The sequence below is a fragment of the Numenius arquata genome, chromosome 14, assembly GCF_964106895.1.
Source record: "Numenius arquata chromosome 14, bNumArq3.hap1.1, whole genome shotgun sequence".
Taxonomy (NCBI): Eukaryota; Metazoa; Chordata; class Aves; order Charadriiformes; family Scolopacidae; genus Numenius; species Numenius arquata.
Window position 1 is genome coordinate 4,888,368 of NC_133589.1, and position 12,669 is coordinate 4,901,036.

Below are 12,669 nucleotides of genomic sequence, written 5' to 3' on the forward strand. Positions count from 1 at the left end.
TGGTAGCTTTCAAAGCCAGGTCAGATAAAAATCTTCCCTCAAAGCAGCTCTGTCTCTAGCTGGTCCATCGCTTTTACCAGCTATTTTGAGTAACCCAGACCAGATGTACATAAATCCAGTCTTTTAGAAAGTTCTCAGCCTTGGATGAGTTTTCACATTGAAACCCAATTCCACTGGGGATTTTGGTGCTTCTCCCAGCTCCTCCCGTGCAGCATCGTGTCCTGTAACGAGGCAAAGCCCCACCATCACCCATGACCTGTCCTCCCCTTCCCAGCAGTGGTGAAAGCCGGCAGTGGAGCTTTCCACGTTGTGTCCTACCAAATGTTCTGTCCTGTAAAGAAACTTCTGTTAAAGTCAGAAACACGCCACCCTTGAGAGTGTGGCGGTGGCATTCAGTGGACGTTATAACTTCCACTAGTGACTTCTTGGGTCTGCGCCCGCGTTTGAGGTGCTCACGGCTCTGCCTGGGAATCACTTGTGTTACACGGTAGAGTTTTCAAGCAGGGAAGGGTGTGCTCTCCGTGGGGACCGATGGACGCCGCGGTCAGATCCTGGCTCTGCATCAACACTCTTTGCAGAGACAAAGTGACGCTGGCGGTGGAACCTGGATGAAAACTCCCAACGAGACATCACTCCTCGTGACTGGGATGCACGGAGGAGTCTGCAGGGGTCAAGGCAGAGGATGCTAAATGGGAAGCGACTTCTATCACTGGGAGGGCACAAGAATAATGAGAATCTCATTTCCTGAGTGGAAGAAAACAGCACTGTCTGCAGCCTACAGCCCTTGGGCAAAGACTGGGCCGGGTCCACCCGTCCTGGTAGAAGCCGTTACAGTCACTGGAAATGGAGGGAGAAGCAGCCGTGTTTTGGGGGCAGAGGGAGCGTCTCTCCTTTCTGATCCTGCGCAGGAACATTCTCTGCGGTCACGCCATGGGCGTCTTCTCTTGTGAAGGAGAACATATGATTTTGAAGTGGCCATCGTCAGGGCTGGGAATGGTCCCAGCGCTTCCCGTGCTGCATATCCCGGTGTGAGAGGGAGCAGCCCTTTCCCCGATGGGATAGGAGGTGCCGTGGCATGATTTGGTCTCTTGTACGGCGGAGCCATGTCCAGGGAAGCAGAAGCCACAGGTTTCCACTGGCTCTGGGACCCTGCTGCCGGTGGATCCGTCACCAACGCTGCCCGCTTCCACCAGACGATCTGCAAATAAACCCGTATGTGTTAACTTAAGGGGTTTTGGGAGCACTTCTAGCCTCCGCGGGCTGGACGCGAGCTGTCGGAGGGCTCTGCTCCATCATCTGAGACCTGATAAGCAGGGTTAGGCCAGGGGTATTAAAAAGCACACGGTAAATCTCTTTGAACCTGACGGCTTCCCTTAAAAGTGGAACGTTCAATGCCACCGTGTCCTTCGACCGAAGCAGGGAGGGATGGCTTGAGTTACGGTTCTGCTGGAGTGACTCTGAGCTACGCACAGGCTCGTGGGCTTTTTCTCTGTGATTTTTTTTTTTTTTTTCTGTGACATCCACCACGACTGGCTTTGAGGTGTACGGATGTAAACGTGTACGTATATACGTAAATAAGTGAGCAGACCTTTTTATTTTTCAAGGCAGGTGAGGAGCAGAGGAGGGAGAATAAAACCATCTTTTTTTACTATGTTGCCTTACTGCATGTTATCCTTTCCCTATCTTTTCTCCCTAAAGCAAAGATTTGTGAAGCTCCTCTGGTTCCAGGGCTAAAACTTCAGCGTTTGGTGCCGCAAGGTGATTCAGAGGAGCGGCTGCATCGTGAGCATCTTTGAAGGAGCAAGTAGTTACCATGTTCTTGCCAGGCAGCAGCTCGCCCCAAAGCAGCCCCAGGCGAAGGAACCTGGAGCGCTTCGGAAGAGGGTTGGCTTTTTGCAGCTCCACCTCGCCACGGCTCAGCCTCTGGACGGAGAAGGAGAGCTGCAGGTTGATGGTGCAGCTCCAGCCCCTGTGTGGCAGCGGGAAGCTCTGCAGGTGACTTCAAAAGAGAGACTGAGAAGGGGGTTCCGGTGGAGAATTGGGGCACAGGGCTCCAGGTCTGCTCCTCTTCCAGGCTCAGACTGGACCGCATCACACATCACTGGCTTTGCTTTTCCTCCCCACCCTCTTACAACCTGGCTCTGCTTTTCGTCCCCCCCGCAGTGGTACCACCACAAGCTCCCCATCCTCTCCCAGTCCCCCCAGTAAAGCCAGCACTCACCTTTAGAGGAGTCCTCCCTGCGGTGGCAGGTCCCAGGGGTGGCTTGGCAGGAGACCACCTCTCCCTTCCTCCGCAGGTGGGTCCAGCCCAGGAGCAGGGAGCAGAGGAGGGTGCAGAGGCAGAGTCCCAGCAGCAGGTACACCACCAGCCATGGCTCCTGCTCCACACACGCCTTCTGCTCCAGCACAGACGCCGGGGGCAAGGCCGTGTCCAGGGCTGCAGCCAGAGGCGGGGTGGCCACCAGAGTACCTCCTGTGGGCCAGGCAGAGATGGGTGTGCTTAGAGACCCCTCGGGGACACACTTCATGCTATTTACTCTTTGATAAGGAAAGGGCGTTGTTAATGGCACTCCTGCACTCTGCTTGGAAAGAATTTGAAAGCAACTATGCACCACCACCTCTGTTTGCTTGCGTTTCTCTTCCATGGTGTAGTAGAGGAGATCCCTTCCCACCCCCCAATCCCACCCTTCTCCAGTGCTCACGGCTCAACCCCAACATGGGACTTGTAGATCTCAGGGGAGAATAGCCCATCCCCTCCTGCTCCCCCTTTCCAAGGGCTGGAAGCAGCCCAGCAAAGTGGGGAACGCAACTACCCACCCTGCCCCTGGCTGGTAGAGCCGATGGGCAGGTCTGTAAAACACTGGCAGGCTAAAGGGAAAATGCACCGTATGATGGAGAAAACTGGAGAGAGAGAGACACCCTGGCTTTCTTTTCCCCGGTCCCAGTGAAGTGGCAGCACGCGCAACCTCCAGGACGGAGAGAGGGGGTTTGCTGCCCCTTTCCAGGCTTCCGTCCCCCAACCCGCCTCCTCTTCCAGCCCCGCATCCCGGCTCTCCCTGCCCTCCCGCACAGCCTTACCTTCGCAGGACGGGGCGCATTGCTTCGGGTGCTGCCCGCAGATCGTGGTGCAGTTGATGCATTTTTTCAGGAGCTCGTCGTAGTAGAAGCCGGCTTTCCTGTTGCAGTCCATGGACTCTGCGGGAGGGGAGGGAGATGAACACGGTGTCCTGTGCGTGTCCTCCTTCTCCTCCTCTCCTGTCGTTTGAGCATGAAGCTCCCAAACCACTGCCTTCCCACCACCCTGGGTGTTTGCGTCACGCGAGGACGTGCCTGTGGCCACCCTGAACGAGCTCAGGGCTCAGACGGGCGCAGGGCGAGACCTGTGCGCTGCCGTAAGTGTTGACAACCTCTCTGGGGCTGGCAGGGTGACAGATCCACGGGATTTGCAGTGGCGTTTGGCCGTAGGATGAATACTGGGGAAAAGCATCAGCCGGCGGCTGCGCGGGGAGGGGACGGTACCCAGCCAGGCGTGAGCAGCCGTACCCACCCGCGGCACCTCCTGTTGCTCCTCTTAGAGCTGCTGCCGCCCTGGGACTTTTGGGACACACCAAAACCTGCCTGAGCGCTGGCTCAGGACCCCGGGGGTGGCATCTCCTGTCCCCAGTGGGGAGACGTGACCTGTCACTGCTCGCAGCCCTGCGTGCCCTGGGACAGGGTGCAGCCGTCCCGGACCACGGCTCCATGGGGAGGGAAGGGGCCACGCACAGGGTTTGGGTGCAAAGTGCCTCCGTCTCCCTCGACCTCATCCATTATCGCTGCACCTTGGTGCCCGCCCCAGCACAAGGCTCGCAGTGCAGCCTCGCAAACGTACAGCTTGAGTTTATAATTACCCACATCAAATGAGCCCGATGTGTCCCGAGGCCCTGCTTTTGGAGGGTGGGGTGTCACTGATGGGGGATATGGGTGTTGACCATGGCTGGGAAGCTGTCGCGTCCCCTGCCGTTTTTGGCTTGAAGCTCAGTTGAGCTGAGCTGGATCAGAGCCTGCCCTGTGGCTCGTCCCAGGGTCTGATCTCCCCTCCCAGCTTTGCCCCATCGCTGCCCATTCCATCCAAGGAGAACCCCACAAGTAACAGCCCCACGGTGACCCCCGACCGTCCCCCGGGACTCACCGCACAGGGCAGCGCACCTCCTCACGGTGGGCCAGCCGCAGACGAGGCTGCAGGGGATGCACTGGTAAAGGAGGGTGTCCCAGTACTGCTGGTCGGTGCAATTGTTCATGGCATCCCACCCGACGTGCATCCCATCCATGGCTGCGGAACGGGAGGTGAGTAGGTAGGGGGTGGCCACCACCGGGCTGCCCTGCGGCCACCTCGTCCCTTTGCTAGGGCTGGGACCCCTCGCAGGGGGGGTGCGCGGTTGTGACCCAGCCTTCTCTGGTCCTTGGTTTAGGCAAGAGCATACAGCAAAATCTACTTTTTTAAGCTCTTCAAATTATAGCCCTACGTGAGCACGTCCTGTGCCAGTCCCTGGGGACATCCAGGGAGACCACCCCGGCTTATAGGTGGGCCCTGTGCTGTGCCCTGATGGTCTGGCGACACACACGACTGCCTGCGGGAGCGAGAGCAGTGGGAACCGCTCCTGCCTTTATACGCTTTTCTGAAAATAACAGAAAGAAGACCAGAATGGCCACTGTCAAAGTCTTCTGAAACTACTTTTAATTCTGGAAACTTCTGAATTCCTCTGTGGCATCGGGGCGGTTCGTGCCACCCTGTGCGTAATTTCTGACGTCATAACAGTGCTCTGGCATCATAGCGAAACCCGATTTTGATGTGTAAAACTCCTCTGAGCGGTAGAAGGAGGGAGGTCTCTCCGGGAGAGCTTTAAGCACTGGTTGAACCAGCGCCAGCCGGGACGCCTGGGGGTGGATGTGCTCCTGTCCCTGCGAGGATCCCTTTGTCCCATCCTCCTGCCGTGGTGCGCCCTGTGCCTGTGTGGGCTGGTGCGACACCAAAGGCGCAGGAGTGAGACGTCGGCAGCAGTGCAAAAATCTAGCCAACAACTTAGAGTTTTAAGAATTAGGTTGCTAATGAGCTTTTACTTATTAGCAGAGGAACTGTTTGCGCCTGTCCCCATCTTTGGGTGCTGCATATCTCTGGCTGCAACCTCAGCTGTGCCACCGCAAGGTTTGGCCTTGGAGGCAACCCAAGTGATGGTCTCGGTCCATCTCAGCCGTGCCGTGCCGAGCCACACGCGTGGTCTGCGGCGAGCACAACCGAGCATCTGCAGGAACCTCTAACCCATCACGAGGGCGGCCGCAGTGGAAATGTGCCGTTTGGTGACCGAGAGAGCTGGTGGGCGACCGCATCCCTCCGTGGAGCCGTGCCGGCAGCCACAGCTGTTTCCTGCCGGGGCTGACAGCACCCGAAAGGTTTAAACCCCCCCCCCCGATGCCGCAGCACTGCATCAGCCTCCGCGTGCCCAAAGGCTGCACCTCGCCTTGGCTGGAGCCGTTGCAAAGCCAAACTTTGATTTTTATATAGAAACCCTCCTTTTTATATAGAAAACCCCTCTCTCTCTAGTACGTGGGACTGCAGCAGTCGGGCACTTTGCGTGTCCATCTGTCCTGTCGTCACCCACAAAGCTCCTTCCCTGCAGAGGGGCTGAAGGTGGGCTCCCTCCGCTGCCTGCTGTGAACTGGCTCCTTCCTGGGGCAGCACATGGAAAGCCCCCCCCTCCCCGTTCTCAGGGATAAATCCACTCTGCACAGGGTTGCTGGCCTTGTAGTCCCAGTTGTTCAATTAACATTGCTATAAAATTAAATAATTACTTTCTATTGAGCTGACTGAAGACATTCCCCAGGGCAGAGCGAGGCTCAGGCTGGCGTTCTTCTCAGATGCTCTTTGAAGATATTTTTTTACCCAAAGAGAAGAAAGAGAAGCCCCCCCACAGATGGTGGCGAGCCCTGGGGATGGCGGTGAGCCTGGTCATCCCTGAGCTACAGTGGGGTTTCACATGGGGTAACTGCATGGGAAGTGGAGATTTGGGACTGTGTCTAAGCCCGGGGGCTGCAGACTGGGCAGCTCCTTCCCCTCTGCTGCACAGGCAGGTCCAAGATGGGTTTGGCCTCATGTGGGACAAATCCTGCCCAATAGCTGAGCTACACTCTCTGGGGAGCCTCAAGGTCTGCCTGGTGCTCCTGGCATGGTGCAGCCAGGCTTTGCAGCCACAGGTTTTCCAGCAGAGCCGGGTGCGTCCCCCCCTCAGCCCCTGCACCCACCAGGAACCAGCACCCCAAACTCCCCTACGGATCCCTCATCCAAAGCATTAAGCGACCACTTCATCTCCAGCCCCATGACACTGACCATCTTCAGCAGGGTGGAAGCCCTTTGTGGTGGGTCTGCTCCTCCAGCGAGAGCCTGGGGAGACCCTCCACTCCCCGCCAGCACTCTGGAAATGCCACTGTGGCCCCAGACTCTGGCACAGACAAGCCCCTCACCCCCATGTCCCTGGTCCCCAGCGCCCATGGGGTCACTCACGTTTGACTCTCCCGCGGCTTCTAGTCCCCCTCGGCTCCTGCCATTGCACGGCGAGCTCCAGCCCCGAGCCCGCGCATTGCTCAGGAGGTTTATTATTAGAGATAGATTTGATTAATGCCTGGGCTCTGCGTTTCCTGGGGTTTCCCCTTATCCCTTCGATGCAAATCTGCCGCACGCACGGCGCGTTGCATTGGCTCGCTGGGCGTCCCTGGGCTCAGGGGACAGGGACGGAGGGAGGCACCCATCGAGGAGGGGTGTCCTGGGACAGGCGGCCACATTGCAGAGGGGCTTTGCAGGGGTGGGGGCTCTGCAGCACCTGCCCTTGCATTGCCTGGCTGCAGTGGGAGGTTTTCTTCTGCGGAGAAGGATGTTTTGCTCCATAAAGAGCTTTCCTGGGTCAGGAGAGCCGGTGGGAGACCCAGTGGGTTATTGCTTTCCCAGGATTTGCCAAGAAGGAGCAGCTATGTCAGCGCAAGAGGCCGTGCAGCCACAGGGGATGCTGCAGGTGGAGAGGAGCAAGTCCCCCTTGCCAGGGGTCTCTGTCACAGCCGGCAGAGCCCTGTGGGTGACATCGCACTGATGCCACATGGCACTTCCCCTGCTTCCAGCCAGGACCGAGCATCACTCTGTGCTCCCATCCTTTCCCTGCCCGCAGGACGGTCAGCCCACCCCACTGGCCTGTCTCCTGCTCACGGCATGTAGAGCATCTCCTGGGCCCCAATAAGATGCTTTAAACACCGCTTTTCTCTAGTTCCGTGGAGGCAGGAGGGTTGCTGCAGGGCTGTGCTGTGCTGTGCTGTGCTGTGCTGTGCTGTGCTGTGCTGCCCTGCGTGGGCAACGGAGGTCCCGGCTGGGCTCGGAGCCCGGCGCTGCCCTCACTGCCAGCAGTGGAGGTGCATGAAGCAATAATGACACCGCTTGGTGTTCACAGAGGGAAAGAGCTACCTCTGCGCTGCTGGCAGCCTCCAAGAGTACAGCTGTATATTTATTTTTAGATCTCACCTCACCCTGCAAGTGGAATGGGCTTGATCAGCGAACCCGGGACAGAGCAGCCAAAGGCAGCACCCCCAGGGCTGCCTCCGAGGTGGGGACTCTGCCCCCACCGTGGTGGTGGGACCGTCTCCCTTTGCTCAGCCAGGGCAGAAGAGAGCAGGCTGCGACCACAACTGCCCTGGGGCCTCCAACCAGCAAAATACCCCATGTAGATCTGGCCGGTGGAAAGCAATGCTGGACTGTCCGGTTACTGGTTTCTCCCTTTTCCACTGGCAGGGCGTTCATTTCTGGAGGTTTCTCCCCCTCTCCCATAGAGGCGCTGGGAAGGGCTGTGACGTGACCATGACCTTGCCACCAGGAAAGGGCGAGGGGCGCTGGGAGCGTGGCAGGACAGTGACTCAGCTCAGCCCGGTGGGACCTTTCTGCAGAAGCAGCTGAAGCGGGAAGGAAGAAGCAATACCTGTTACTTTCTATAAACATCAGTGGGGCAGCGTCAAGGTTTTTTCCGTTCAGTTCAAAAACTCCTACTTTGTGCTTACCATGGCAACCGAGGGAGACCAAAAGGCCACTTGCCGGGTGCACCGCTCTGTGTCCATTGCAGGGACACCGGAGGCTGAACCCTCTCACAGGGAACAAAGACCAAAGCAGAGAAACTGCGGCTGGATGTGGCCCATCGTGTCCCAGCTCCTGCGGGAGGGAGGGAACCAGCGTCGGCACCATCCGATGGACCACAGGGCTTGGACCGAGGGCTGGGAGGGGGGGGGACACCATGGCCACAGGGACACTGCGGCACCAACGCAGGTCGTGGCTCTGATGTGCATCTGATGTAAGGGATGGGATCATCGCTGGGCTTGAGTCTCCCACCGGGAAGACCTGTGGAGGGTCCTGGGAGGGAGGGGGAAGGCAGAGGCACGGCTGGGAGAGGGGGGTTGCGTGGTGCAAGGGCTTGGGAGAAAAATACACCTTTGCACATAGTTGCTGGCCATCCATATGCAGACTCGTCCCACTTGTGCTGTGTCCTGAGCAGATGGCAGAGCCCATGGCCCAGTCACCTGCAGAGCTAAAGCCGATGGTAAAGGAAATAATGATTTTGGTGTTGCCTGCACTGCTTGAATGGGGCAGAGCACGGCCCTGGAGCGATGGCCCCAGCCCTGCGCTCCGGCTCTCGGGGTTTTGCAGGGGAAACCTGCCTCTGTAAATAGCAGTGGGAGACTTGCAGTTTCCACCCTTGTGTGCCCTCAAGAGGGAAGTGAGAAGCACTTTGTCCCTCCTCGCTGAGCAGAGATCAGGCAATGTGATTTCGGCTTTAAAATTCTCAGTGTGTGCTGTGACTGGAGCCCCATCTCCTCAGCCATGAGCCCCAACAGCCCAACCCTCTGTGCCCTGAGCAGCATCACCCTCTCCCTCAGCCTCCGAGGACCATGTGTGGCTCTTAAGCACCTCCAAACAAGCGGTGGCTGATGACCTGCCCTGCTTGGGGTTGTCCCTGTGCTCTGGGACACCAGCAGGGATCAGGCAGCTGCTGCCAGCACCTTCTTCTGGGTTAAACCCTTCCTTTGCTGTGTGCCACTGGTGGGAGAGCATCGATCAGCAGTTCCCCATGCATCCCTCCCAGTGTGGTACATCCCTCTGCATCCTTCTGCATCCCACAGCATCCCCTCTGCATCCCCCTGCATCATTTTCCGTCCTTCAGCATCCATCTGCATGTGGCTCCAGAGATGCCACAGTCAATTTGGGGTGAGAGAGCCCAATTTTGTCCCGATAATGAAATGATTTTTTTTTCTTCTGGGCTCTTGCCCCAGCGGCATCGCTGCAAGGAGAGCTGCAGGTGACAGGCAGACAGGGTGGGTAATGTTCGGCTCTGAAAATGTTGGGGGGATGCCTCTCCTTTCCTCTGAGCAGCTTTGCTGGGGTATTTTCCTCCCGGCCTCTCCTCAGCCTCTCTGCCCTTTGTGGTCCCCGTGCTTGGGCAGGGCTCGGCCACCTTGGCCAAGGCGTTTGCTCGCACACGTGCTCCCTTTGGGACCCGAAACGAGGGGCCGCAGGGGTAGGAAGGGGAAGAGGAGTCATTTTGGGTTGAAACCAGCAACTGGGAGGCCGAGCTGAGCACAGATGGCTCCGAGGACTCATTTCTTTCACCCTAATTCCCTGTGGACACATGCGCTCGAATGCGCTGGGGTCAGGATGGGCCCGTCCCCTGTGCTGTCTGTCCTCAGTGACCCGCCACCACCACCGATTCCTCGTGGTGAAACGCAGAGCTGCTCCGTGACCAAAACTACAAGGTTTCTGGTGCAAACAGCCACCGCCACCTGTTTTTTTTGGTGCGGGCAGGTGCCCAGCCGAGTGCGTGGTGTCCACACACAGCTGAGGAGCCACAGCCACACCGTGACCATCCTGCTCGTGAAGAACCACCACGGCATGTTTGCCGCCGTGGCTGGAGCATCCCTGCCTTCCCGGCCTGCAACACCGCAACCCAGCCAAGGGCAGCAAGGATGCTGCACCCCGGGGTGCATCACCAGTCCCCCCACTCCTGCAGCCCATGGGGGACCCATCCTGCGCCAGGATGCTCAGTCCTCAGCCGTGCTCCCGGCTGTTTGGGTCTCTCCCCAGGAGATGGCACCCTTGGCTAGCCCAGCCTGCCTCCCCGCTGGGTGCCCTGGCTGCCTTTACATCCTCCAACTGGCCACTCCAGCCCTGCCTTTGCCCAGCATGGTCATGGTCTCTGTGCCAGGGAGGATGCTGCCCCACAGGCTGGCTCCTACCTGCTCTGTTTGCACCAGCCCCAAGGTCAACGTGGGGTTCAGGTGCCCCCACACACCCCACACCGCTCCATTCCTCCCTTTGCACCACTGTCCCATCCTGCCATCGCCTCACGGGGCTGCAGTGGGGCATCATCCCAAGGATGCCCAGCACACACTGGTGTCTGGGCACTTTGGCAGCCCCCACGCAGTGGGGTCTGCCCCCTCGCAGTGGTTGTGCAGGGGGGCTGTGGGTGAACCCCAGGGCAAGACAGGCTCCAGGGTGCCCATCGTGGGTGATGCTGCAAGAGCTACCTTGCCAAAACCTGGTGCAGATGAGGAGAGGGAAGCGTTACTGAAAACCAGACTGTGTTCAGGGCCAGCTCCCCAAACCCAGTAGCCAACTGGAGGGGAAGGACAGCCGGATGGGGAGAGACCCGGCTTGGCTGAGGGCTGGCACAGAAACAAGGATAAAACCCTATAAATGCCTAACGAAGGGGCAGGGAAAGGAGGCTTCAGCGCCAGGGAAGTGTGCTGAGGTGTAAAGCGTGGGTGGCAGATAAGGAAAATGAGTCAAAGAACAATCTTTGGCCAGAGGAGCTGATCGGATAACAGGGTGTTTTTAACTCCCCATCCCCACCTCCAGCATCGCTGGATCTTCTCATGATGAGAGGCGTTTCTGGCAGGACCCTGGCGGGAAGGGGCTCACAGGCTGCCGAGGAGCTCTGCTGTTAATTTTTAACACTAAAAACCCTGAGGAAATTCCAGAGGGCTGGAGGGCGGCCAGTGGGAGTCTAATATTTAAAAGGGATAAAAGGGCTGACCCTGGGAATTACAGACCAGGTAGACGGATCGCAGTGCCTGGGCAAATTATGGGCTGGGTAATTGGGGATACTGTCAGCCAAAAATTAGAAGCTAAAAATATAATTAAGGTCGTTAGCTTGGTTTCATGGATGGCAGCTCCTGTCAAGTGAGTCGGCTTTGGTTTTTGGCATGACTCTGGGCAGGCTGATAAAGCTAATTGTGCTGCTGCATTATAATGGGTTTCTCCAAAGTATTTAATTTACAGCCATGTGACATTTTTCGTTTGTAAAACTTGCATTATATGGAGTCAGCAGAGCAGACATCCGACAGCTGTGGCTGGCAGCTCGGGGGGCAGTGGCCAAGGGGGCTAGCGATGGAGGAAGCTGGACGGGACAATATTTGTAGCAGGGATGCTGAGGCTGGCGGTGAGAGGGGAGCGAGCAGGACGAGCAGCCGGTCCCCTCGCAGGGGGATCCGCTCTGCCCAGCTGAACAGGCAAAGCCCAGCCAAAAGGTGGGGGGGGGGGTACGGATGAGAGGGGCATGTGTGGGAACAAAAGAGCTGGATTTTTCCCTGCTGAAGCCCGGCGAGGTCCAATAGCAGGAAGCAGCCATGGAACCCCGTCACCAATAACCCGACCGGGAGCGTAATTAACCATTGGCCCAATTTTAGGAGAAGGGTATGAACTCACAGGCATTTGGCGTCTCTTGACAAGAGGAAATCTCTGCTCGGGGGGACGTGATTTAATGTGGTTTCTGGGACAAGCTCAGGCCTCTGTGTGTGTGAGTATCCAGCAAAGGAAAGGGCTGCGCTGGACCATCCCCATGGTCTTATCCGGCCCCATGGGAGCTGCATCCTCCTCTCTGGGCTGCAGTTGAGCGCTGTGGATTTCCTCCAGTGGATAATTTGTGTCCTTCTATTTTTCCCAATGGGAAAATTGGACACAGGTCGGGCAGGGCACAGAGACAGTAACTGGGGCAGCCTGGGGGGCTTCGCCTCCATCTGTGAGGGGTGTTTTTCACCCCCATACAGATTTCTAACCTGTGGGTTTCACCCCCATTAGATGCAGGGTCGCTTGAGGGGCATCCAAGCCTCCCCTGGCCAGTGGCTCCCCTGCCAGATATTCCCCAGGCAGGGCTGGGCTAGGGGGGCTCTGGACCCCCCTCCAGCTGGCCTGGCTGGCTCTAGGGGCTGCATCCAGCCCCTCATGGCACCGACTTCACCTGGTGCAGGGCAGGAGGAGGGGAGCCCTCACAGGCACTGCTCCATCCCAGCCTGGATCCAATGGGGATCCCAGGGCCTGCCGGATTTAAACCATGAATCCTGCCCTCTCCCCTGGGCATCCATCCGTCTGGCTCCACCATAATGACAGCGAGGTGGCGGCGCAGAGAGATTAAATGACTTGCCCAAGGTCCTACAGGGAGCTATGGCCACCCAGGAGGAGCACTTGGCCATCCTGCTCCTGCTCTGGCAGCACCCGGCCCCGTGGGAAAAAGTGCTGCATCACATCTTCGCCTGAAAAATGATGCACGGCCACACGTCCCACGTCCCCATTCCAGTGACATCCTCGCAGATGGAGGAGATGGATGGCCCTGG

The 12,669-nt window shown here is 58.0% G+C and overlaps 1 protein-coding gene across 1 annotated transcript; it reads right to left on the minus strand.

The window, feature by feature from the left end:
• Positions 1-923: 923 nt before the first annotated feature.
• On the minus strand, positions 924-6,656 carry TNFRSF13B (TNF receptor superfamily member 13B). The gene is made up of 5 exons (XM_074158728.1): positions 6,539-6,656; positions 4,172-4,312; positions 3,079-3,195; positions 2,222-2,473; positions 924-1,198 (listed from the first exon to the last, which is right to left on the minus strand). The coding sequence occupies exons 2-5, from the start codon at positions 4,308-4,310 to the stop codon at positions 924-926; spliced, it is 783 nt and encodes a 260-aa protein (XP_074014829.1). The 5' UTR covers positions 4,311-4,312; positions 6,539-6,656.
• Positions 6,657-12,669: the final 6,013 nt, after the last annotated feature.

Bases quoted from the DNA above. Each gene is read 5' to 3' on its own strand.
- TNFRSF13B (XM_074158728.1), bottom strand. From the start codon at position 4,310: ATGGATGGGATGCACGTCGGGTGGGATGCCATGAACAATTGCACCGAC. The intron at 2,474-3,078 runs GTAAGGCTGTGC...CCTGGCCCACAG, and splicing joins ATGCGCCCCGTCCTGCGAAG to GAGGTACTCTGGTGGCCACC. The intron at 1,199-2,221 runs GTGAGTGCTGGC...GTTTATTTGCAG, and splicing joins CAGGGAGGACTCCTCTAAAG to ATCGTCTGGTGGAAGCGGGC.